General features: G+C 40.5%; 1 protein-coding gene across 1 annotated transcript in view; it reads right to left on the bottom strand.

Moving 5' to 3' along the window:
* Positions 1 to 25964, bottom strand: part of KIF6 (kinesin family member 6) — a 493781-nt gene that overhangs the window by 99085 nt on the left and 368732 nt on the right. The window contains exon 15 of the mRNA XM_036767567.1: positions 23324 to 23379. Within this exon, the coding sequence (XP_036623462.1) occupies positions 23324 to 23379 (56 nt within the window). The remainder of the gene's footprint in view (positions 1 to 23323; positions 23380 to 25964) is intronic.

Here is a 25964-nt window from a genome sequence, read left to right as displayed (position 1 = left end):
TTATAGACTTGAAAGAAAATGGCAATAACATAGATTAAATTAAGTGTGTCATTTTATATATATATATATATATATATATGTATATATATATATATATATATATACACACGCATATATGTATATATATACTTAGGGGAGAGTCAATAGTTAAGCATTAACTAACATCACTGGTCAGATGGAATCCCAGGGGTCGGCTAGTCTTAACACCTGTCCAAATAAGAATTCCCTCTATAGCTTCCCTGCAAATGTTTATCCATTTGCTCATCTCTTAAATTCCTCCAGAGACAGGGAACTCACTCTTTCAAGGTAATCTATTCCATCTTTGGCCTTAATTGTTAGGAAGTTTTTCTTTGTATCAAGGGGAAATCTGCCTAAAACAGCTTTTACCAGTTACCTCTAGTTGTAATCTCTTAGAGATAAGCAAGGACATATCTAATCCCTCTTCCCCAGGACAGCTTTTCAAATACTTGAAGACAGCCCACAGACTCATAGTCTGTTAGAACTGGTAAATCTCATGGGTATGAAAGAGTTGTCTTTTTGTCAAGGGTTCATTTCCCCTTTCCCTCCGCATGAAGTTAGGACCAAATTGTACTCCTCCTTCTTCCCTACACTGTTCATCTTCTACAGAGTAATTCAGCCACCATTCCCATCCAACCACCTGCAGAATGCTGCATCCTGCTCCCGTCTCTCTGGGCTCCCCATGTATGGTTTAGACCCACCCTTCCTAATCTATACTTTTGGAGATGCCTAACTATGTATTTGAATGTTGTCTTTATGAGACTACTTGTTCACAATGCCTTGAACATCCTTTGAAAAAAATGATTTTTAAAACAATAGCTGAAAATGGCTGAAAAACCTGTATTTGAGATAACAAAATTAACTGAAATGGAAGAATAATTCAAAATTAGAAATATATGACTAGCTACTCTTTACATACATCTGACCTCTACTAAAGAAAGTTGGTGTAACAGTTCCCCCCCCCCCCCACACACGTATTTCTCTTCTAATTTTAACTGTGTTGGATCTTTTATGCCCCAAATTTTGAAATTTATGTAATCAAAACAGTCCTTTTTATCCGGAATGATCCCATCTATACTTTGCTTAGTCACTAACTCTTTCACTACCTATATTTGGCAAAGGTACTTCCTTCCTCATTGCTCTAATTTGTTTTATGATGTGACCTTCTTTATCTAAGTTATATATTGATTTGGAGCTAATCTAGGTGTGTTGTATGAAATGCTGGCCTGACCTAATTTCTTCCAGGTAGCTTTATAGTTTTCTCAAAAGATTCTGTTGAATATTAATTCCTTAACCCAATAGATGGGGTCCTTGGGTTTATCTAAAACTATGGTATTATGTTTATTTGCTTTTGTATGTTATCTACCTAATCTGTACCAGTGACTGACTTTTCAATTTTTAAACTAGTACCAAATAGTTTTGATGATAACTGCTTTGTAATGTAGTTTGAATTCTGTTATTGCTAGGGTTTGGGGGTTTTATGTTAAATATCAGCCAACCACAGGCACCCCTCAATGGCAAATGGATGAGGCCTCTCTGAAGGTATGGATAGTTCTTGGCATCAGGAAGGCACAAATACTTTCCTGAGTTCCCTACTGGTGAAAGCCTTAGGGGCATAGTACACTGAGGTAGCCATACACCTCCCTGCTTGGGTGAATGCTCTTAAACCTACCCAACTGAATACGACACCTGAGAAATCTTTCTCCTCATTTTAGGATTTTCTTTATATACCATAAGTCATTTTAGTCTTTTAAGTCACTGTACCACTGCTAAGCAAAAATCAGCTTCTATTTCCTTCTGAAATCTAAAGATTTCAATGAAACCATATAGTGAAAAATGAAATTCCATGTGTCAAATTACTGTGATTTGTTATTGGGCAGGAATTCATCTCACACTAGGACTGTTACACGGTCTCCTAGATAAGCTGTTTTCATCTCCTGGGTTAGAATAAAAAACTCCACTGATGAATACCTCCTTTTAGGTTAAGAGGACCAGGTTATAGACTGGGTCTTTAAGGCAGTTTTTCCTTCTAACATGAGAATCCCTCTTCCTCTCTCTAACTTTGCTAGTGGGAATACCCTCATTTGTACAGAGGACCACATTGTACCAATATCTAAATGATCTTTAACAAGTTCTGGTCTCAGGACCTAACCAACCCTTGCCTTGATCATCAGGCAGTATCAAAGACTGGACATACACCCTAGCACCCATCCCCCTCCACACCAGCCATCTATCTAAGACCAGAGAGACTTTGCCTTCCAGAACACCCTCTGCCTCCAACCATGGGGACATAATATGTTCAAGGCAGAGAGCTGACCTCATAGCCAGGAAGACTCTGGTTCCAATTCTGCTTCTGATACACACTGGCTGTGTGACCCTGGCCAAGGCTCTAAGCCACATTCCAAGACTAAGTTGCAGAAAAGGTACCACCCTGCAGTGGTTAAGGGCATTTCTTCATGCAGGAGTTCAATTGTACCAATGAAACCACAGTCCCAGTCCTTAATTCCTATCCTCTCATTCACACACACACACACACACACACACACACACACACACACACACACACACACACACACTTTCTAGCCACTGTTCTGTCTCCTGAGTCTGTGCCTTTTTACAAGCTGACTCAACCCACACTTAAACTCTTCTTTCTGAGCTGTGCTAGAATCCCTCTTTCCCTCGAAGCTCAGTTCAAGTGACATCTCCTTCAGGAACCTCCGGAAATCCCTTTGTCTGTAACTTATATATAATCATCTACAAACATGCTATTTCTTTGCAGGAGAATGAAAGAGTGAGATTAGGGTTTGTCCTCTCTTCATTTTTATATTCTCAGTGCCCAGCACAGGGCTCAACATGCAGTAGACACTCAATTAATGGCTGTTGAATTAATGAATAAGACTAATTTTTTCCCTCTTTAGGATTTTCATTCCAGCTACTAAAGTAATGACAATATCAATAAACAGTAGGAAAAAAATCGGCAAATGGAGACAGTTACAATTATTACATTATACAGAAATAGTCTATAAACATATTGATGGAAATACACCAGTGTAAAAATAAATGTCCTTTGAGCACCAAGAAATGCCCTTATACTAAATGTTTTTAAGAATCTAGAGACTGTGATTAGGTTGGTATTCATTCTAGAGACGTTGCTTTTGAAAATCTGAAGATCCTGGTCTCAAACAAGGAGGAGTAGAGTAAACTTCTAAAGCCAGCCTTGATATGAACTCTTGAGGACCATCATTCTTCTTTATGTCTGAGGACCCTGTTGTTGCAGCTGCTGCCAGCGATCAGTATCTGAGGAGGCAGGGAGGGCCTATACTCTGACATTCCCCTGCTGCTCTCAGAAGCTGTCATAGGGGATGCAAAGAGACATCCCCGGAGAGGACCTTAAGACATTTTAGGCTTCTCTGATCACATTTCAATTATGGAGAGTGGGGGTACTTTGTTATGCAGGCTATGACTAATGGGCACTGAGAAGAAATAAATTAGTGCTGGTGGTGAAGGCAATGGAGACCACAGCATGGTATATGAGCAAAGCATACATGGTAGTAGCAGTGATTGAAAAGTTGGCAGTTCAGTGGATAGAGTGTCAGGCCTGGAATCAGGAAGATTCATCTCCATGAGTTCAAATATGGCCTCAAGCACTTACTAGCTATGTGACCCTGGACAAGTCACTTAACCCCATTTGCCTCAATCTCCTTATCTGTAAAATAAGCTGTAGAAGAAAATGGCAAACTACCCTGGTATCTTTGCCAAGAAAACTCTAAATGGGGTCATGAAGAGTTAGACATGACCGAAAACAACTGAAAACCAGCAACATTTGGAAGAGGGTTTAGACTTGTTCTGTTCATTTTCAGAGGACAGAAATAGGAACAATGGGTAGAAATTGCTGCAGATTCTGGCTCCAGGTAAGTCAAGGATTACTAACAGTTAAAGGTGTCTAAAGATGGAGTGGACACTTTTCAAGGGTGTAGTGGGCTGCCTATTTCTAGTTTGTTTTTGTTTTTTGCTTTTGGAGGCAATCGGATTAAGTGACTTGACCAGGGTCAGTCACTAAGTGTCTGAGGCTGGATTTAAGGGTTCTCCTGACTCCAGGGCTAGTGCTTTAGCCATTGTGTCACTTAGTTGCCCCCCTGCTCCCCAGGGCTCCCTATTCGTGGAGATCTTCAAGAGGTGACTAAAGACCTTGTCACAAAAGTTGGAGAGGGAATTCTTGTTCAGGGAGAGGTTGAACTCAATGACCTCTGAGGTCTTTTCCAAACCTGAGATTCTATGATTTAATAATACTTTAAAAATTAGATGCTAAGACTTTGAATTACTGGCTTATGGATAGGACCATGTCCTCGACGTGTTTCTAACATTTTTTTTGTCTCCTGGAATATATATTACCCAGGCCGTGGTCTAAGACCATGCCATGTAGTAGCATATGTATGCAAACTACTATCCTTTTCATTTTCATTCATTACTATGTGTGCCATTCATAGGAAACTAGGTCAGAAGAATTACTATTTGTGGTCTATACAGTAACCAAAAGGCAGGAAGATCTGGCCAGGGAAATGGTGACCATTATGTATATGGAGGTTTGAATCTTGTGTTCATAAATAAGAGTCTATGGAATGCTTCTTGTTTGGATTTTTTATGACTCTCCTAAAGTGCTAAACGGTTATGTTGCTACATCCTCCCAAACACAGGGAAACCAAAAAAACAAAACTATCAGTGATGTTCATATGCTGTCTGTGCTCTGCATAGGGCATATGATTCTGTGTCATCTCTGGTAGTTCTTAAGATTCCTCTTTTCTGATACTGCCCCAGGGTGAAAGGGAGAGAGGATTTCTCCCACCAGAGACAGTCCCTGGGGCTTCTGGATTTTTACTACTCTTTAGAGGTTACCCTTTCATTCTAGTGTATCCACTGCAGGACACACAGAGACATTTCAAATCCACAAACTTTGCTTTAGGGTAAAGGAAATTGGTGGCATGAACACTATACAGGTGAGTTGTCTCACAAATATTTCTAAGGGATGTTCCTTTTTCTGACCAAATTAAAAACATGTTAGTCTTTTCTTTTTGCCTTGTTTCTGCCAGTGGGCTACCATATATTTGCACTATGAGATGATTGCTGGGGAGTTCTTTGTAGACCTTTAGGCGATATATATAATAAACATGAGCTATTACAATGGTAATCTTCTTCCCCTTCTCAATCCTTCCCCCATGAAATCCTCCTCTTCCTTGGAGGGTCACACCAGGTGCCACCTTCTCCAAGAAGGCTTCTCTGATCCACTCACCTGAAAAGGATCTATCCCTTCTTGAATTTCTCAGAGCACTTTGTACCTTTTCCCTTGTATTCATCACATTCCTCCATTCCATGCCCCACTCCCATCCCTCACATTTAAATTGTAAACTCTTTGAAAAAACTTATGTTGTTCCTATTTATGTACCCTGTCTCCTCCAACAGTGTTTCACATAAAGTAGATGCTCAATAAATGTTTCTTGAATTGAATTAACTTGTTTCTGTCTTCTTATTCCTGCCACCTTCTCTCTAGGGCTCTGGTGAAGGTTCCTTATCTCCATCCTCTTTGCTCTTCCCAAGACATCATAATTCCTTGGAACCTCTCACATCTCCATTTAGGTTTTCATAATACAAATGTACTTTACAGCTAGTTCCAAATAACTTCTGCTGCAACTTTCGAAATACTTAGGACCTCCACTTATATTTTAAAATTTCCATTTCTCTGAATAGGAGGTTGACTTTATCAGCAAGTCTTTAGAGACTGAATAGTCTTTCCTGATTCTTTATATTCAGAGAACACCAAAGGACCTTCTTACTTCAGTAAAAGAAAATAACAGACTGTTTGTTTAACAACCTCACTTGACATTTTTGGGGATAGAGTTCAAGTTTTCAGTGCCTGTGGTAATTCCCACTGTCACCCCCCTAGCTAGAAGATACTACTACATCTCTTTTTATCGTTTCCCCTTCTTATGACCAAATATTGAAGGGAAGGAGAAGGAACGGGGTGAAGAAAGAGCAGAGAGAGTCTTAGAACTCACACCTCATCCAACCAAAGGGCCCTTTTGTGTCCCCAGTGAGTTTAATACAGGATTGTGGTTTCTATTTTTAAAGTCCAGGGCGATTGGTCTCTTTAGTTCACTTTCTCCCCCTATTTTAGGGATCTAGTTATACCATAGAATTTAGCAAACTTGGAGCCTCCAGTCTAGGGAAGAAATCTTTTACCTTCCTTAGTCACTGAGCTAAGGTCTCTCTGCCCTGTAGCATATCTGAAAAAATATCTGCCAGTCACTGCATTTCCTCTTCTTACCTAGTCTTTTAATGCAAACTCTCAGAATGCAATATATCAGCTTATCTTTATTTGTAGACAAAACCTATTCTAAAAATACAAACATAAGAATTTTAAAACAAAGTTTTAAAAGAAAGAGTAAGAAACTCCCCCAAAGTATCTATGCCAGTTTTCCAGGCAGTAACTTTGGGAGAGTAGGGGAAGGAGTGTGAAATGGGAAGGAAGAAGTAGAGAATGTATAAATTCACCAGGTCCCAGGGCAAAACAGGCACAGGTAAACACTCCTGACCAGGCAGATCACTCCTTACACATCAGTGAGTCAGACAAGGCTCCAACTGCTCACCATTATAGCCAATCCATTGTAGTAGTGCCCTTCACTTATAATTGACTCCCACTGCTAGTGAGTGTCTGCAGCCCTGGGAACTTCTCTGAGGAGCTCCAATGTTCCCAGATTCCTCTGTCCTACTTATCTGCCACCTCTGGTGATTCTTCAGTCTCTTCTTCCAACTAGAAAAAGTGCCCTTCCTAAGCAGCCCCAGCTGCCTATATGGGATTATACTAGAATGGAAACTTCAGGGAATAAGAGTTTGGAAAATAGCCTAGAAAACAAGCAACAGATACAGTCTTGGAGTGGGACATGACTGCCTACTGTCCTGACTACAGCTTAGGACAGAAGGCATTTTCTTTTGGCTGAGCGAACGCTGGCCTCAGCACCTTGAAAGGGGGCTTGGAAGGACATTCCTCTAATGTGATTGCCTCCCAAGGAACAACAGAAAGGAGGCTCAATGTTGGAAGGAGAAAAGGCAAGCAAATGGAAAAGTGGCCATCCTTTCAAACACAAATTGCATGATTATATTTCCAACTGAACTGCCGAAGACATGAAATCTGGTGAAAATTGTTCTTTCCTTAAAAATATCAAAAGTTAATATTTTGCAGACGGATCTCAGAGGGCCATGCTTGGACAGCAGAGCTGGGCACTGTGCTGTCCAAAGTAAACACACCTGATCTGGATTTGGTCAGAGTCACAAGACCAAACAAATGGCCAGAGAATTATCGGAGGAATTCAAAGATTGCTCTTCACCAGCTTCAACCTGAAATGGCTTCTGCTCTTGGGAATTTGTGTGACTGTGGAGGGGTGGGGGCAGGGTGGGGAACAGGTCTGTAGGGTAGGAGCTGACAAACCACTAGGCTTTATTTATTGATTAATTAATTTACTTTGGGGCCCATCTCATAATTTCATTAATGTAAGGGACTTCTGCTATGGAAATTCCTTTTACCAATGCAGATCTACAGATCATTTGTAACTTTTAATCAGAGACACTGACATGCTTGACTTCCCCAATGCCACAAAATAGTACTTCTCCTTTACTCCCAGACAGGCCCTTTATTTACTACGCTAGGACTATTTTGAATGGATTTGAAATTAGTCTGGGATTGAAGCAGATTTGGCCATTCATTCACTGCCTTTTTTCTTAAAGTAATAGGTATAAATTTCCCAGCAACAGCCTGCTTTCCTTAAAGTAATGGGTACAAGTGAAGAAGAAATACCTGTGATGTTAGATCATCATTGGGAACTTTGCCACAGATTTTACTGGGGCTCTGGGTGAAAAGGGGACAGACACTCTAAGAAAGGGACTTCCTGCATCACAAAACCTCAGAAACTTGCTCTTCACTGGTTTTGGGTTGGCAGCTTAGTGTCATCCTCATTCCGAGACTGTAATTGAGAAAGGTAAGGGCTCTTTAGGAGAAACTGATAAGTTTTAACTTGGGCCTTAGGAAACTGTTTGTTTCATTCAGACAATGAACTAGAAAAAATAAAGCAAGGATACTGCCCCTAACCTAGCAGCACTATTTAGACACTTTCATATGGATGAGAAAAGCAGCTTCTCTTTAGAATGGCAAACTCACCACCAGCTAAAACCTCTTCATTATTTTTGCTTATACAAAAGGAGCTTTTTCTACTTGTAGCGTTTAACACACTTAAGGATTCCCTAAGTTAGCTCATCCTCTGAAAACTAAGTACAAAAAGAAAGAAGATACAGAGTACATTAAATTTCTTTTGGGCTCATTGCCTAATTTTTATTTTAAAAGCTCAATGCCTGACAAATGCTTGCTGAATTCTTATGGCCCTGAGTGTGTAGATCAGGGTTTGTTTTCCTGGTTTATCATCATCCAGATAAGGTAGGAGCCTCCTTCCCCCTCTCTCCCCACCTCAACCTTTCTATGAAGCAACACCATCGGATTGAGAATAGGGTTGCCTGGATCCAGGATTATATACGGGCAGGATTATATTTTGGTCATGGGTTCAATTAGATGGCTCCTGAGGTCCCTTCTAATTCTCAAATTTTGTGATTCCATGACTAGGTTCTGTGTGATGGGGATATGGTTTCTGACTGCTTCAGTTTCTCCAGAAATTAAGAATAGCCATTTGCTGCTGCATATTCCTAGGCTGCTTATGAATTCTGGGTCATTCAGCACTATGTTATCCTGATAAAAAAAATTAATCACCAATTTTCATTTGGTATAGTGGCAAAAGTCAGGGTAGTATAAAGGGATAAGTAATACTGTCATCCTTTTTTTCTTCCCCAGGAAATCAGTTTTAGGGCTGGCATACTAGTCTCATTTGAGGGGGAAAGACTATTGATTTCAAGCGTGGATTAGACAGTCAGTGCAGGGCTCTAGTTCTGTTTCAATCACTGTGTACCATACCTAATACGGTGCCTTGTCCTAGAAAAGTAAACCTTCAATAAAAGGCTGCCATTTCAGGAAGGAGGAGAGTGCTGGCAGGGGCAAAGCAATGTTGCTGGAAAGCTGCTATATTGAGAAAGACTGATGAATAAACAAACTCTCCTTAAGCTGAAGAGAGATAAACTATAATTTCTGCTATCCATTTTCTTCAAATTTCCTGAGGGTTTTTTTTTCAGCTGACCAGCTGCAATAGATTTTGTTGGTTTGACCAGAGAAGTGACAGATATGTTTATTATGATAAAATCCCCAAAAAAGGAATTCTAAGAAATTAAGAATTGTTTTCAACATTGTATAAATTCACTGAAGAGGCCCTCACTAGGTAGCCTACACTTTTTTTAATTTGAGTGGAAGACTATGGATTCACAGATGTAACCCACAGATTCCACACCAAGCACTAAAGAAGCCATATTTTGAATTGTATTCTAATTATTTGGGTACATATCTTATCTTTTCTACTAGATAAACTTAAAGGAAGGACAGATAATATTTTGTCCATCTTTGTATGCCCCAGAGCACCTAGTACAGAGTCATTCAGTGCATGCCGGTCAAATGAATGAGAGGGTGAACTACTGGCCCCATATTGTAGCTTTTTCTCCAATACTTTTGACAATAGCATTTTTTCCACCCTCTACTCTCCTTCTCTCGTTGGCTATGCTGAGCTTGGGAGAAGCCACATGGTACAGACTCTGGAACCTGTCTAAAATAATTCATCACAGCTTGACTGCTTTCACCAAGTGTGCATCAGATTATGGTTTGAGGGGAAAATTCTTTCCTTTACCAAAGTCTTATTTCAGAAAGACCAATTCTGGCATCTCAGCATTGTCTATTTTCTTTCCCTGCTAGATTGTTATTAGAAGTCTATGATTAGCTCACTGTCCTACATATTTGAAGATGATACAAGTGACAGTGATCCCTCTTAGGGTGTGCAGTCAGAACTCAAATGATGGACCCAAAACCCTTGTTTGTTCTCTCTCTATTGTATGGATTAACTGTGCTTTATCTTCTCATTTCACCCAGACTATCTTGGCAACACTTGACTCCCCATACAAAGTTAGACTCCATTATTGGCTACTGAGATGTTGTACTTATCCCCTCCTTAGATTCCTATGTCCCTGCTGTGTCTGCTGTACCGGTTCCCTATCTCAGATCATTCACTCCCATCACTGCTTCCTTTGCTCCTAATCCTGCTAGAGAAGACTCAGAAATAACTGTGTCATCCTGAGCTGCTAAACATTCATGCTAGCCATCTTCCTCTAGGACCTTGCTGGTGTTGCCTGGCAATACTTTCATGCATCATCATCATCACTACCACCACCATCAACTTATTGCTGTTCTTTGTTCTGGGCCTTGCTAAATGTTCTCTTATCATTCATTAATTTTCTAATGACTTCACTATGCTGGTTGTCCCCTATCCTGTGACTTAAGATCAGGAATCTTACTCAGAAGCTATCCAGTCAAACCCTCTTATTTTACAGAGAAGGAAACTGAGGCTCAGAAGGGTTAAACGATTTGCCCAAGGTCACATAGCTAGTAAGTGTCTTTTTGGTGAAGTTACAAATCTTGCTTCTGAAACTTACTAGCTATGTGATTCTGGGTAAACCTTGCAACCTCACTGTCAGCTCTTTGAAGGCAGGGACTGGTTTTTGCTTCTTTTTGTATCTCTAGAGCTTAGCATAGTGCCTGGCACACAGTAAGTGCTTAATAAATGCTGACTTATTGATGGATCTTAGTCCCGAGATGTCTTCCTGTCATGTGTTTTTGCCTTCTGCTTGGAAGCTGCAAGTCCAAGGAAGGTAACCCACAAGCATGTCCACATGGGCACATCTGGCCAGTTGTCTGGAGGTCCTTGCTCCTAGAACACCAACAGAGAGCTCGCTGCCCTAGATTCAATTCCGTCACATGTCTGAGCCAACAAAGATTTTCCCTTTCCCTTGAGGTGTATCCATGGCAGAGGCTGGGACCTCATCACTTATTCCTGGCACTTGCAGCAGCCTTCCCTGGCTCTTCACTGGCTCTTTCCCTTCTGCCTTCAAAAACAGACTGGTCTTCAAAATATATTGCTTGAGCTTGTTGCTGTCTTGAGCTGCAATCCCATTTCTCTCTGGACATTCACTGCTAGTCTTCTCAAGTGACTATTTCTGTACCTACTAGACTCACTCCCCTTGTTCACCTACCTGTAATTCGGCTTCGATCCCCACTACTCTGATGAAATACTCTCTCACAGATGACCGATGACATCTTTATTTAACAAGTGTTTATTAAATGCCTATAATGTGGACGGTACTGTGCTAGGTGATGGTGATACAAAGATAAGCTTGCAAAACAATCCCTGTTCTCAAAAAGCTTATATTCTAACGAGGAAAGAGAACATGAAAATATATAAATGCACAATAGTTTGAGGAGGAAGAGAACATTAAAGGCTAGGGGATTCAGGAAAGGCTTCATGGAGGAAGCCGCATCTGAGCTGAGCCTTGAAGGAAGCTAAGAATTCCAAGAGACAGAGTGGAGCAGCAGTGAACTACAGGCACGGCGGGATGGTGATGGTAGTGATGATGGTGGTGCAGCTTGTGCAGAGGCATGGAGGTGGAGGATAGAATGCCAAGTTTAGGGAAGAGAAAGTAGGCCAATTTAATTGGAATGTAGGGGGTGATGTGAAATAAGGTTGAAAAAGTAGGATGGAGCCCAACTGTGAAAGGCTTAAAATGCTGAATTAAGGAGTCTGTATTTCACATCAGAAGCAATAGGGAGCCACTGAAGTTTCTTGAGTGGGTAGAGTAACATGGTCAGACACCTGTGCTTCAGAAAGCTTATTTTGGTAGCTTTATGGAAGATGGATTAGAGAAACTGAAACAGAGAAATGATTTAGGTGGATATTACCTCAGTAAGAGGGGATGAGGACCTGAACTAGGGAAATAACTGTGTGAGTAGAGACAGAAAGGCAAAGCTGCAAGACATATTTTGAAAGTACTATTCTTGGAAACCAGCTAGTCTTCTTTCTAGTTAAAAAAATCTGTATAATTCTCAATTAAAATGTGGTTTATCCAATGAAAATTATTAATCTCAGACTGGTTTTTCATCACCACCTATGGTAGAATATAAGCATTTTACTAGTGATCCTTCAGTATTTAATGAATCGGTGATCCCAATTCTCTCTGCTGGTGTAGACTGAAACCCATCTATGCCTTCTCACATGTGCAATTCTTGTCCGCGTTTTCCCATAAATACTTCCTAGTGGAAAGCTTTTAAGGCATCTGGTTCTTTCAACATTTTTGTGGATGCTAGGGCAGCAAAGAGGCCTGTCCATCTGTTATCCTTCACTCTTGTTACATGCTGAACCCAACTCCTTTTCTGGTCATACACGTCCTTGATGTCCTTCATGCCACTTCTTGACATATGTCACCACATAGTGCAGTTTATTTCCACATAAGAAAAACCAAGTGGACAAAAAATGCATGTTGCCCAGATTATGACATGCTATGCTAAATGCTATTGCCAAACTCATGGGCCCTTTCTCCATCCTTCTTCTCTTTTATTTGCTTAGTTGTTTTTGACACCAATAACTATTTCTGTTCTTTTGGAAACTATTCTTTCCTTGACTTCCATGACACTGCACTACATTGGTTATCCTATCAGTCAATCAATAAATGTTTATTAAGCATCTACCATGCATCAGGCACTATGCTAAGCCCTGGGGATCTTAATACAAAAAAGACAGTCCTTGCCTTCAAGGAGTTTATAGTCTAATTCTAATTGGATTCAATTTCTCTTCCCTTACTGTCTCCTCTAGTCAGTACCTTAACTTGAAATAGGGTTATGTTGTAGTTTTTTGTGTATGTGTGTGTGTGTGTATGTGTATGTGTGTGTGGGAAGTTGGTGTTAAGTGACTTGCCCAGGGTCTCACAGCTAGTAAATGTTTGATGCCACATTTGAACTCAGGTCCTCCTGACTCCAGGGCTGGTGCTCCATCCACCATGCCACCTAGCTGCCCCAAGATAAGCATTCTGTTATACAGGGGATGAGATACATTATGCATAGTAGCTTTATCCCCCATACTACCCCATAGATAATAACACCTATTTCTCAGGGTTGTTGTAAAAGCACTTAGCACAGTGCCAGGCACATAGTAGGCACTTTATGAATTCTTTCCCTTCTCTGGTATAGCTATAAACACAAACAGGCACTTGGTAAGTGTTTGGGAATTAAACAATAGGGTGTAAAACCTGCAGCTTTTGGTGACTCTGGCTCCCAGGATGACCACAAGTCTATGCTCAGACACACAGAGGGTTCCCATTCCAGCCAGCTGGTCCCTGAGTTGGTCTGTCTATCCCTAAGTTTTCTCTACCTTCCCCCAGCTCTAGCCTACTTCTTGTTAACCACCTTTCATGCCAATGATACTATATAAAAATTTCTCTGCCCATAGCTATCCCATTTAAGCCTGCTCCATGATTGTGCCCAAGAGCCTACTGCCACCCATACTCCTCCACACCTTGCCAGTCTCCGTGGTGCTGTATGTACATGGTCCTTGTTCATAATACACATACTGTGATGTATGTCCGTGTTTTACCAATTCCCGTTCTTCTTGAATCCCATAACCCCATAAAGCAGTCCTACACACACCTGAAGGAGACCAAGAATGCCTTAGCATAGGGTTCTAATCTCACTCTCAAGTTTCATCGAACCCAGCCCTGCTTGGAAATTGTGCCGCTGTGCCTGAAGAAGTGTATTTTTAGACAAGCTTATATAGGCTGTGGTGCAGACTGTGTATTAGAGAGCAAGTTTCTAGCCAGAGTCATGTTACTGTGTGACACCAGCAATAAACTGAGGCTGTCCCCACCCTAGGGGAGTGTGGCCTGCTGAGCAGAAGTAGTCACACACTCCTTAGGTCTAGCTGTGGTTTACAGTAGCTAGTCCCATTTGATGTTTAAGGAAAATGCAAAATGGGAGCAGAAGATGATAGTTAATCCTATTCACCCAATACTCTCCCTACCACTGACAAAATCTCTCCCCCAGATACACAAAGGACAACAGGATTATTCTCCCTCATAATTAGGGTGAAAACAATGAAATAAACTTCCTATTTAGAGCTTCGACCAAGAACTGGGAGGAAACCATAGCCAAATTCTTTTACCCCCTTCCCCACCCTAGGCAATTCAGGAAGGTTAACAAAAAACCACAGCTTTTTGCCACTGGTGTTTAAAGATAACTTACTTTTTATACTAGTGCATAGATGGCCTTTGGCATTGATGGATTACATTAAAATATACTTCCATCTGTCCCCATTTTACCTCATCCAGGGGATTGCATGTATTATATAGAAGCTGACACTTTTCTGTAGGGTTATTCTGTTCTCTAGATAACAGTATATGTTGGCAAAGCGCTTTGAAATACTTGGATGAAAAGCAGCATGTCAAGGGAAGAATTGTTTTTCCTTTTTTCTTCTTTGCACATTTCCCCTAGAATGTGCTTGGAATATATATGTAGTCACTTACAGGCCTGAACTGGCTCTATGATATGGTGGAAGAATTTGATTTTAAAGCATTTTATTAAAACTAAATATAGTGCTATCCCTCTGTGAGCCCCTACACATGAAGCAGGAAAATCCCAATTTCCCTTTGCTTCATGATGATGCACTATTCTTACATTTTATTTTAATTCAATTTGCCACAATAAGAAGCCAAGTGTCTTAGGGAAACCGCAATGGGTGATTTGATGAGTTAGCTTCATTGAACTGATCTCTTGTCTCTGATAGTTGTCATCACGTTTGCCATGGTAGGTAGGTACTTGAGGCTCGGCTTTATGTGAGAAAAACCTGGACAAAACCGAAGTCTGCTTTCTGTGGCCTTATCTACCGCATCAAGCACAGAAAGTTGTGAAAAATAGAATGACACTATTCACCACAAGCTTGTCTTTATTGAAAAGAATACCCTGGGGGCATCTGAATTATCTATTTGGAGAGTTAAAACACCACCAACATTAGAAAGCCAACCCAAGTGGTCAACTAGACTCAGGGCAATTCTCAAACAGATGATTTCCTCAAATTATATTTACAATTTTCCTTTCTTCTTTCTTTTCTTTCTTCCTTCCTTCCCTTCCTTCCTTCCCTTCCTTCCTTTCTTTCTTTCCTTCTTTCTTTCTTTTCCTTCCTTCTTTCTTTCCTTTTTTCTTTCTTTCTTTCTCTTTCTTTCTTTCTTTCTTTCTTTCTTTCTTTCTTTCTTTCTTTCTTGTGGTGGGACAAACCAACATGTGGAAATGAGTTAAAGGCATAAGATATCATGACTTAAAACTAGTTTGTCACAGTTAATGCCTGCAGCCTGATTTTTAACAGTCCTAACTCAGGAAATGCCCAGCCCTGTCAATGCCTTCCTTTAGCACTGGTCTCTGATGTCACTCTTCTTTTTATTGACTGACAGTCTTTGGGACCACTGTCTAGCTTCTCATCACAGTCTCTCTATAGTCACCTGAGTCCTCACTTAGTGCTTCTGTCTTTACCTCAATTCTGCCTGGCATCAAGTGGACCTTGAGTGGGGTATAGTGGAACAAATAAGGAACTTCAAGTCAGGAGATCTGAATTTCAGTCGCAGCTTGGGCACTAACCAACTGTGGGATATTGAACAAAGTCATGCAGTTTCTATGGGTCTCATTTTCCTCATTCCTCATGAGGTGGTTGGACTAGATACTCTCTAAAGTCTCTTCTTCTAGGTCTAACAATATATGATTTCCCAGGTCTTTTTGGATCTGCTTTGACATTAAGTAGCTTTGAGTAGCTACCCTGAGTTTCAAGCTCCTAGTTTCAAGGCTTTTGTAGATGACTACCCTCTGACCAATTAACATTCTCCTCATGGCTCTTAAGATCCTCCAACTCTCATCCAGTCATGGTTTTATCTGATCTCCACCCAGTGACACCAAAATATTTTGTTAATTCCATAAATTCATAAAACTATCTGCATGGGGTCATGATAGTAACCATATATATGTTGGTCAAAGTCCTACGGTGTCAGTGTCACCCAACTTTCTGTAAAGCAAATGACAACGTAAACAGATGTAGTACAGGAAGAGAAACCAGAGGTATCTTAGCATGCCAGCCCCTCCCTCCTTTATTTCAAGATGGAGACCTAAACCATCCCAGATAAATGGTAGCTTCCCAGAGAGGCAATCTCTAAATTGTCTCTTGGGAGCTAGTGTCAGAGGTGGATCAAATTTTGTAAAAGACTATTTTGGTGGGGATCAACAATTTCCTTAACATATTTTAAACTAATTTCTTAAATTTTGCTTCTGTGTAAAGATGAAAAGCAATTGTTTTGTGTCCTCTGTATGTAATAACATTTTACATAATTGAAAAGTTATTAAGTCAATGATCAGATGGGATGAACTTCAAAGAAGGAGAAAATGATGAGCAGTCAAATGGCAAAAAGAGGTTCTAGAAACAGCAGCATTGAGCAAGGAAGTATGCTGACTTCTTTGGCTACCTCCATGTGATAGGCATATGAAGCAAGAAGTGGCCATTACTGGAGGGAGTGACAAAAGATAGAATACCTTCAGGGAAAAGTCAACCTTCACTTATTACCAGATGTTTCAACAATCTGGCTAGCAGCTTCTGTGGGGGTGTAAGATCCACCCACAGCCAGCACCTGGAAAGCTGCCAACAGCACAGGTTCTTTTGTTCTGCTTAACTAAGGAAAGCGAGGTTGAAGGGGTTGACAAGCTTACTTTAATTCAGCATACAGACAGCATTCACTTAGTTCAGGGGAAAAAGCCAGCATCCTGAACTTCAGAGCAAATTACAAACAAAGTACAAACATCAACAGACAGACCCAATACAGATTCATAGTTACCAACATCTAGGTTCAGTGCAGGAGTTCAGAACAAGGGCCGGCCCAGAGTCACGCTTGCCACCCCTGCTGCGACAGAGAGCTCCAAAGAACAGACAGCCAACCCCTGGTTTTTATATCTTTTTCAGCGTCAGGGATGAGTCACACATGTGACTCACCCACGTGACCTAGAATCGTCACAAAGAGGCGGACTTAAACCCACGTGGTCTAAAAGCCTCTGCTCTCCCAGACATGTAAACTAGGCCCTTCCTGGAGTTAGCCCCACCTTGGGCCCCACCTTAGTTGCCAATCCACACCCACTAAGGTTTTACACCTAATAGGGGTTTGGGCCTGGGGCTTAGCACCTAGTAAGACTCAATGAAATACACCAAATTACTCAAAGCAAACAAAGGCCAAACTTTTCAAGGGCACTTGTTGAACTAAGTGCCAAGGAGCCCATTTTGATTACCAACATACAAAAATATGGAGGAGCATGAAAAGAAGCGATTAAGGATGGTGGGGAGTTTTTTTTAACAACACAGTGCAAGTACTGAAGGGCATGACAGAAGGTAGGGAAAAGGAGCCAGACTGCAGTGAAAGTTCAGGTAGAGGGGAGAAGGGTTTCCCCCTAGGTGGTGTGAAATCATAGGAGTTAGAAGAATAGGAGGTAGGAACTCATCTAAGGTGAAGTGAAAGTCATTTTTTCAATCTAAGATCCTTGACTCATGCTGACCCCACCAAGGCATAGATACCCCATTCCACCCTGCCTGAAAGTCAGTCACCTGGACTTCCCTTTCTCATTACCTTCACTTTCACTTGTTGCTTGCAGTATTTTCTCCTTGAGCTGAGAGTTTTGGGATTTGACTATGATATTCTTGTAGATTTTCCTCCTGGGATCTCTTTCAGGTGGTGATAGGTAGATTTTTTTTTCTATTTCTACTTTCCCCTCTTATTCTAACACTACGGGACAATTTTCTTTAATTATTTCTTGTATTATTGTATCAAGGTTCTTTTTTTTGATCATAGCTTTCAGGTATTCCAATTATTCTCATGTTTTCTCTTCCTGATCTGTTCTCCAGATCAATTGTTTTTCTTATGAAATGTTTCACATTCTCTTCTATTTTTTCATTCCTCATATTTTGTTTTATTATTTCTTGGTCTCTTATAACTTTGTTGGCTTCCCCTTGCCCAATTCTAACTCTCAAGGAGTCATTTTCTTCCTTAAGATTCTAGATCTACTTTTCCAGTTGGTTGACTTTCTCTTCATAATCTTGTTTTTTTGTTTTTTGGATTGTTTTTATTTTTAAAATTTTTTCCCCTCAATCTGTCTCCTTTGATTTTTAGAGTCTTTTAAAGTTCTTCTATGATTCTTCTTGGGCAGGTAACCATTTGACATTACTCTTTGGGGTAGGAGAGGCTTTTTTTGCTTCAGTATTCTCCTCTGAAGATGAACCCCAGTCTTCTCTATTCCCATTTCTATAGTTGGGTTCTTTCTCCTTTGCCTGCCTTTTTCTTTAAATCTGTAGCAGCTTATTATTGTAATCACCTCAGGTCCTGGGCCATGGGAGATGGTGCCTCTGGTCCCAGGTCATCCTTCAGTTCTCCCCTCTGGCCTGGAACAGAAACCAAGAATGCCACCTCCAGTAAGTGCCCACAACCAGCAGCGCCCCCTCCCCACTGCTTCTGCATGACTGGATGTGTGCAGGTTCCTTCTCTCCCAAGGCCGCAACTCAGCAACACAGCTGGGCCTGGTGTCCCTTTTCAGCAGAGGTTCCCTCAATCTTCCCAACTCAGATGCCCAACTCCCAACACCATCTGGGAGGTGAAAATTCCAGCGGCTGAGGCAGAGGCTACCTCCCAACCCAACTAGCCTCAGGGTTCGCCACTTGCTGTTTCAGCTGAGCTAGCCTGGAGGTATTTACACTTCACAGGGACTAAACCTTGGATCTGGGATTTTTCTTTAGATCTTCTCCAGTAGTCTCAGGAGGACCACTGTTCTGCTCCAACTCTTGTTTATTTTTACCTCTCTATGTTTGCCCTGAGGCACTATTTTGTCTTGTGTGTGAGGGAAGTCTGGAGAGCTTGGAATTTTCTTTCCTACTCTGCTGTCTTCCCAGAATCCTCTCCTATATTCTCTTTTAAGTGGAGAGATGAATATGGGTTTGTAACTAGGTTTGTATGCCTTGCCAAAGTATTCAGATGGCTTCTGGTCATCATCACTATGACATGACATTGAACAAGAGCAAACTTGCAAAGAATATGAAGGAAAGTTAATTTTAAAGGAGGTTTAAGCTCACTAAGGAAAAATACACAAACATGTATCCATTTGACACATCAGTAAACCTTACTGATGAAGGCCCAGTTTTGGGCAGGTATTTTTCCAAATCCCAAATGTTCCAGAGAAAAATAAAAGAAAAAAAGTTTTTTTGTTTTAATGTTTTGGGTTGGATTATTTCCCTCTTTGGAATTTAGAATCAAAGTCAGAGACAACTTACCCCTTAGGAAGTCTTGCTTGGTTTTATTACTTTCCTCTTAATTACTAGCTGCTCTCACTCATCCAAAAGAGGGCCACCAGGAAGGTGCAAGGCTTTGAGATCATACCAGACAAGTGTTGATCAGAGGAACTGGGGATGTTTAGACTGGTGAAGAGAATGCTCAAGAAGAGGGCCATGATAACAATTTTAAAATATTGGCAGGGCTGTCATGTGAAAGAGGGATTAGACTTATTTTATTTGTCCCCAAAGGACAGAATTAGGAGCAATGACTAAGAGTTCCAAAGATGCAGATTTAGGCTTAATGTAAAGAACTGTGAGCTATCCCAAAGAGGAATGAGCTACATTGACAGGGAGTGAGCTATAACACATACAAGAGCTTTAAACAAAAGCTAGATGACCATTTTGGGATATGCCATAAAAGGATTCCTGTTCAAGTATGGCCTAGACTAGATGGCCTTCAATGATGTTTCTAATTCTAAGACTTGACGATATTGCTACCTAACAGCCTTGCCTAATTGTTACCAAAGAGGTTACTGCCACTGGTAGAAACACCAATGCTAGAACCTGTGTCAGTGAAACCAAATGGGGTAGCTTGTTCTGCCCCAACATCCCCAAATGTAGACTGCTCATAAAACCTATTCCTCTCCCTTTCCTTTGCCATATTAGCTTCTCTGGCCCTCTTAACTTAGATTATTACTAGAAGGCACATGTATGAATATGCACAAAACACAGTTTGCATCACATAAGACACAGTTATCTGTGTGACTACTCTACAGCTACACAGGCCAGTTTTATCCACAACTCAAATACCCCTCATGGTGCCTGGGAATGAATCTAAAAAGGCAACAAATCTAGATAGCAATGTCAAGGGAAAAAAATCAACTGAGCTAAAGTTGTGTTAGCAACTTGAATCCTAAATATGTTTGGTTGATTTGGTATACTCTTGACATGGTTAAGAAAAACAGATTTAACTTCCTTTGACAATGCCAATTCCTTTGACAATGTCACTAACACTGGAAACCTCCACAAGCCTGCTTCCACTGTAAACTCCTTGGCATTCTTCCTGCTCTCTGCAGGACTCAGAGACAGGATGTGTCCCCATCCCAGACCGGAGCTGAGTCACCATCCCACGCGCAGCAATCTTACCTCCCTAAAACTGTCTCCATGAATAAAGATACACATTAGAGCAATCCTGCCAATGGGTCTGTAACTCCTCCCATATGGTCACTGAACCCTTCCTCTCAGTTCCTTACAGGATTAAATGATTCTGGATCTACTAAAGGGAAAAGATGACTCTTTGGGGACAGCAAACACCACTTGACTTAATTTTTCCTTAAGAAAAATATACCCAGAAATGGCATAAATACCTTTGGAAACCAAACTTTTTGAGTGATTCCCTGGAATTCTACATATACATGTCCCCTTTTATGTATATTTAATGATAAATGTTGTCTTAATACATAAAGTATCTTTAAGAGGTAGGCTGCAGGTAAAACAATTTTACTGTTTTTCCCCCTAGAAGTGGAGATGGGATGACACTAATTTATCTACACTAGTTTGCCTGGACCCTTTTCTGACTCATAGCACAAATCTATCACATGGGTGGCCAACACTGGAATGACTGGGAACAGAAGGAAACACACAGTGGTCTTGGCTTCATTAGCGCAACACTCCATCTACTGAAATCAATGGTTATCCTCTGTTTGTGTAGCATACCATTAAACTCAACATTAATTCAACTCTTAAGTTATCACATTACCAAAACTAATTACAGCATTTGTCTACATTCTGGAGAATCTTCCCTTTTGTGAACTAGCAAAGTAGAGCATGTTCCTGAATTCTGGGGAATGTGTCATTCAGCCACTGTACTCAGAACCCCCTCCCCCGCAACTTAACTGGCCTTATATAATAATATATTTCATTAAATAACACAATTGGCAAATTAGAAGCAGCCTTTTCTGGTTTACAGACTATTGGACTGCTCAAAAAACCAAATCTGTTTTTTTTTTCTTTTAATATATTTCATTCCCTCCACCATTCCATGTTAAAACAATTTTATTTAACATTTTAAAAAGTTTTGAGTTTCAAATTCTATCCCTCCCATCTTCTTTCCCCTCCCTCTTCCCTGAGATGGTAAGCAGTCAGATACAGGTTATACATGTGCAATCATGTCAAGCATTTTCATATTAGTCATTTTGTAAAAAAAAGACTCAAATAAAAGAAAAAGAATGAAAGCAAGTGGAAAATAGCATGCATGCTTCAGTCTGTATTCCAATAATATCAGTTCTTTCTCTGGAGGTGGATAGTATGCTCCATCATTAGTCCTCAAAGAACCAAATCTTGATCTATTTTTATTAATAATGTCCTATATTGGTATTGGGTATAATACTTTGCAATTTCACATACATCATTTTAGTTTTATCTCCAACAACTCTGTGAGGGAAGATGACCAGATATTATTCCATCTCTTTTGTATTTGTCTTGATAGAGGCCATTTCCTCTCCTATAAGCTAGGATGGTTCTGGACCAGTTGGAGCCATCATAGAAGCTCTGGGTACACATGAAATTCCTATATACCCTCATAAGACTCAGAGAAGTTAAGAGGTTTATTTTTGCACTATACTAATGTCAGCCCTCTGCACCAAACCAGCCCTTCAAAGGACTCCTTTCCTCCTGAAGGAGCCACAATATAGCTTAACACCTAGGACCTCGTCCAACAAAAGTTCGGCTTGCCTCTCCTTGACATCCATCCCACATACCCACACACTTGCACCCCTACAATAGCTTTTGCTGGTCTGGATCTCTCCTAGGTTCTCAGGAATGGAATGCTTTTTTCACATAGCATTTGTCTGACTACCTTGGGGCCTGGAGACTGTTGAGTGGGATGTCAGACTTGAAGGAGTTTAGTTGCCATCATGTGGCTCATTCATATCTGGGGGCTTTGATGCCTGAGAGTCAAGAAAAAGAATGTGGATTTCATGCTTCCCAGAACAAAATTAATTCAATGTGTTCTTGAGGCTTCCTAGCAATGTTATAGCAAGACAACTGTATAGCTTCGTAGGGCTTTTGTTCCACCGGAAAATCTAAAGCACAGAATCACCTTGTTTGTGTCTAGTTCTCCTTTTCCTTAAAAGCTGTTAAATCCATAGTGTACCCCTATGACTAGTCCGGAGCATATGGATAACATAGGTAGCAGGTGATGGGGAGAAAAAGTTTCCTTTTTGCAAGTCTGTCTATGAATGTCTTTGTTGTATTCATTCACTCTGTATGAAAGATAGCATTTTCCTTTTTGAAAAAACAAAGACATGAGGGCATACTTTTATCAGGGTTGCCTTTAGACTCACTCTATTCAGTTTTCTAATGACATTTAGCCCAAGGGTGAAGAGTTCTGAGTCAGCAATTTTTGTTATCAGCCAGTTAGGAATGTTTTCTTCTGGGTCTGATTCTACCACTGAGCTACTGGATGGCCCAGAGCAATGCCACCTTCATGTGCCAAAGCACCTGAAAACCTGCCATGGGCAGCAGAATGGAGCAGCTCTGGGACACTGTAAAAATGCTTGCAAAGCACTTGAAAATATTTAATAAAAACAATTTTTGGATTGTAAGGTTAAACTTATGAGCAATGAAGCTCCTGTTGAAAAATACTGGGGAAAAAAAAGCAAATGCATCTCATGCAAACGCTATAATGCAGACAATTGAAAATTAGCTTTTTACCACATACAACTTAGAGTGAAGGTACTAGGACATAAGAAATAAGATTGCTGAAGCATTTGCAGTCTGAAAACCAATGGTTGCTGGGACAGGTATATAATATTCATAGTGTTGGAAAAGTCTTTGTAAAGCTCCCTACTTCAGCAAGAGTAGTCAAAAATCTAAGGCCATGTTTGTTTTGGAGTATATCATGGCTTGATTTTCATCATGAAAAATAGCTTAACAGAATAGAACAATATTCTTACCAATTTTACTTCTTACTTCATTTATACTTTCTCCTAAGGCCTTTGCTTCAGAAAATCTAGAAAAAATGAAGCAAACATTTTATTATATTTTGATCATTCTTAGTTAAGAGGTTCAAAACAACACACACAATCTGTATTAATTATTTGCATTGAACAGTATATTTTTACTCTTCTGTGTAACCCTACAATGTAATAAGTATATTTTATTGTTCTGAAATACTGTAACCTTGTGATATAAGTACACTTAGAAGGGAATCCCTGGGCCAGTGTTAGTAAATGTAGTTTTCTCTATAGGATTTTTAGTGGATTTAGGCTTAGAGAATTAATTTCCAAGAACCTGTGTAAAAATAAATCTTTTCGGGGCCAGCCTTTTAGTATGGTAGACTCTTAGTGGAACTCCACTCTGCAATGCCTAATATTTGGTTTTCTTGGATTTTATGACTAAGTGACTAAATACATTCAGCATGGGGTCTTCAGCTCAGTCTTCCAAAATATATACCTTGATTTTTTATTGTGTCATTTTGTGAGTTCCTTGGGTTATATACAGAGTGAGTGTAAAGGGCCCTGAGATATTATCAATCAATCATATGATGACAAGATTATATCTCTTATGGCTAGGGCCAATAAATATTCATGGGGCACCTTGTCCCAATCAATCAATCAATCAATCAATCTCTAAATAGTTATAATGTGCCACTCAGTATTCTAGGCGCTGGAGATACAATCATAAAAATGAAACCTTTCCTGCTCTTCAGAAGCTTACATTCTAATGGGCCATGTGCCCAGATACATACATGTTAGATAATATGATGCATTCTGAAAAAAAAAAAACATGACACCTTTCTTTATCTTCAAGTTGAGAAGACTTATATACATGGTATAATAAATGAACCCTATGAGAGTAAATAAATATGTGGCACATACTTTAAATGCTATAGGTGTTTTGACAGGGTAAGATAAATTAAGGAAGTCTTCATGGGGGGGCACTTGATTTGAGCAGTGAAAAATGGATAGAAGAGAGGGCAGAGGAGGACATTCCAGAAAGGAAGACCGTGAATGAAAGGACACAACATGCATGTAAGTCTTGGAGTATATAAGCTCTATTCTACAATAAGAGGAATACTGTGGGAAATATATTGTGCTTGTGCATCAAGCTGGGTCCAACTAGGTCTTTTCTTAAAGAGCAGATGCTTTTGCTGAAGTTTGGAAGGCCCACACCATCTTTAATATGTTGTTCCAATAATGAAACCAGTGCCCCTTCTGAGGGCAATGGACTTGACGCTCTCTGGGAAGAGGAAGCACAAAAGGTGAACAGCTACTGGTTCTACAGTGATAGCTGAGCAACCTCTCCCACCATTACACTGGAGAAGCCTCTGAAGTATTAAAGCAAGGCTGGAGGCAGACAAGATAACATCTACCAGGACACTGCCCAGGGGAAACCCTTATCTCACCTCTAATTCTGACCATTTTGGTAGTGGCTAGGATAGGAGCTTCCTGGCTCCTGAGTTTGGAGTGTGCCCAACAGGGCATGAGAAAAATATGCTTAGTAGTTAACTCACTTCAAAGAGTTCTCTAGTGCCAGGTCTGGTGGAAGTTGCTAGAGGAAGCCACAAAGTCTATTTTGGGCTCTCTTCTGCAGTGCTAGCACAAAGCTAAAAAAGAGCGTGCCCACTGGAGAGGTGTGGTCTGAGACCATTTTCCCTTGTTCTTGTAGGCTGTTGTCCCTCCAGGCCACTCCACCCACATGCTTCCGAATCCTGGTGGCCAGAGCTGAATTTAGGGCAAAGAGAAGCCCAGAACAAGGAAGGTCTCCTTTCTCCCATGGGTGAGAGAGAAGGGGAAGGAGGAGCAAGAGAAGAGTGTGAAACTGTGAATGGAAGGCCTCTCCTGATTGCCCCATTGCCTTCCTTCCCTTCTTCTTTAACTCTTAGTTCTCAGGAAAGAGACTTTCAAAGAGAAAGAAAGGGCAAGAGAAACAAACATGTTTTAGGCGACAGGTGGGAAGATTATGGTTCCAGACTCAGTTCTGTTATTTACTTGCTATATGACTTTCCCTTCTCTACCCTCAGTTTCTTTTCTTATAAAAGTAAGATGTGTGGCTAAATGAACTAAGGTTCTGTGGTTCTCAGGTAACATTAAAGTGCATTCTCTATGGCAGAAGGTGAAATGCCTGAGTAACATGATTCATGATACTCTTCAAGGCAGCCCATCAGTTCAGTCATTTTTCAGTCATGTGTGACTCTTTGTGACTCCATCAAAGTGGTTTGCCATTTCCTTCTCGAGCTCATTTTACAGATAAGGAAACTGAGGTAAAAAGAGTTAAATGATTTCTCCAGGATCACATAGCTAATAAGTGTCTGAGGCAGGATTTGAACTCACAAAGATGAGTCTTCCTGACTCCAGGCCCAGCACTCTATCCACTACACCACCTAGCTGCCCTGGAAAATGCTCCAAGTCACTACTGATTTTTTTGTTGTTGAGTTGTTTCAATTGTATATGACTCTTCATGGCCCCATTTTGGGGTTTTCTTACTGGAGTGGTTTGCCATTTCCTTCTCCAGCTCATTTTATAGATGAGGAAACTGAGGCTAACAGAGCTAAGTGACTTGCCCAGGGTCACACAGCTAGGAAGTATCTGAGTT

This window comes from Trichosurus vulpecula, chromosome 7 (genome assembly GCF_011100635.1).
Source record: "Trichosurus vulpecula isolate mTriVul1 chromosome 7, mTriVul1.pri, whole genome shotgun sequence".
Lineage (NCBI taxonomy): Eukaryota > Metazoa > Chordata > Mammalia > Diprotodontia > Phalangeridae > Trichosurus > Trichosurus vulpecula.
The sequence above is the reverse complement of the archived record's forward strand: the minus strand, read 5'-3'. Positions and strand labels throughout refer to the sequence as shown.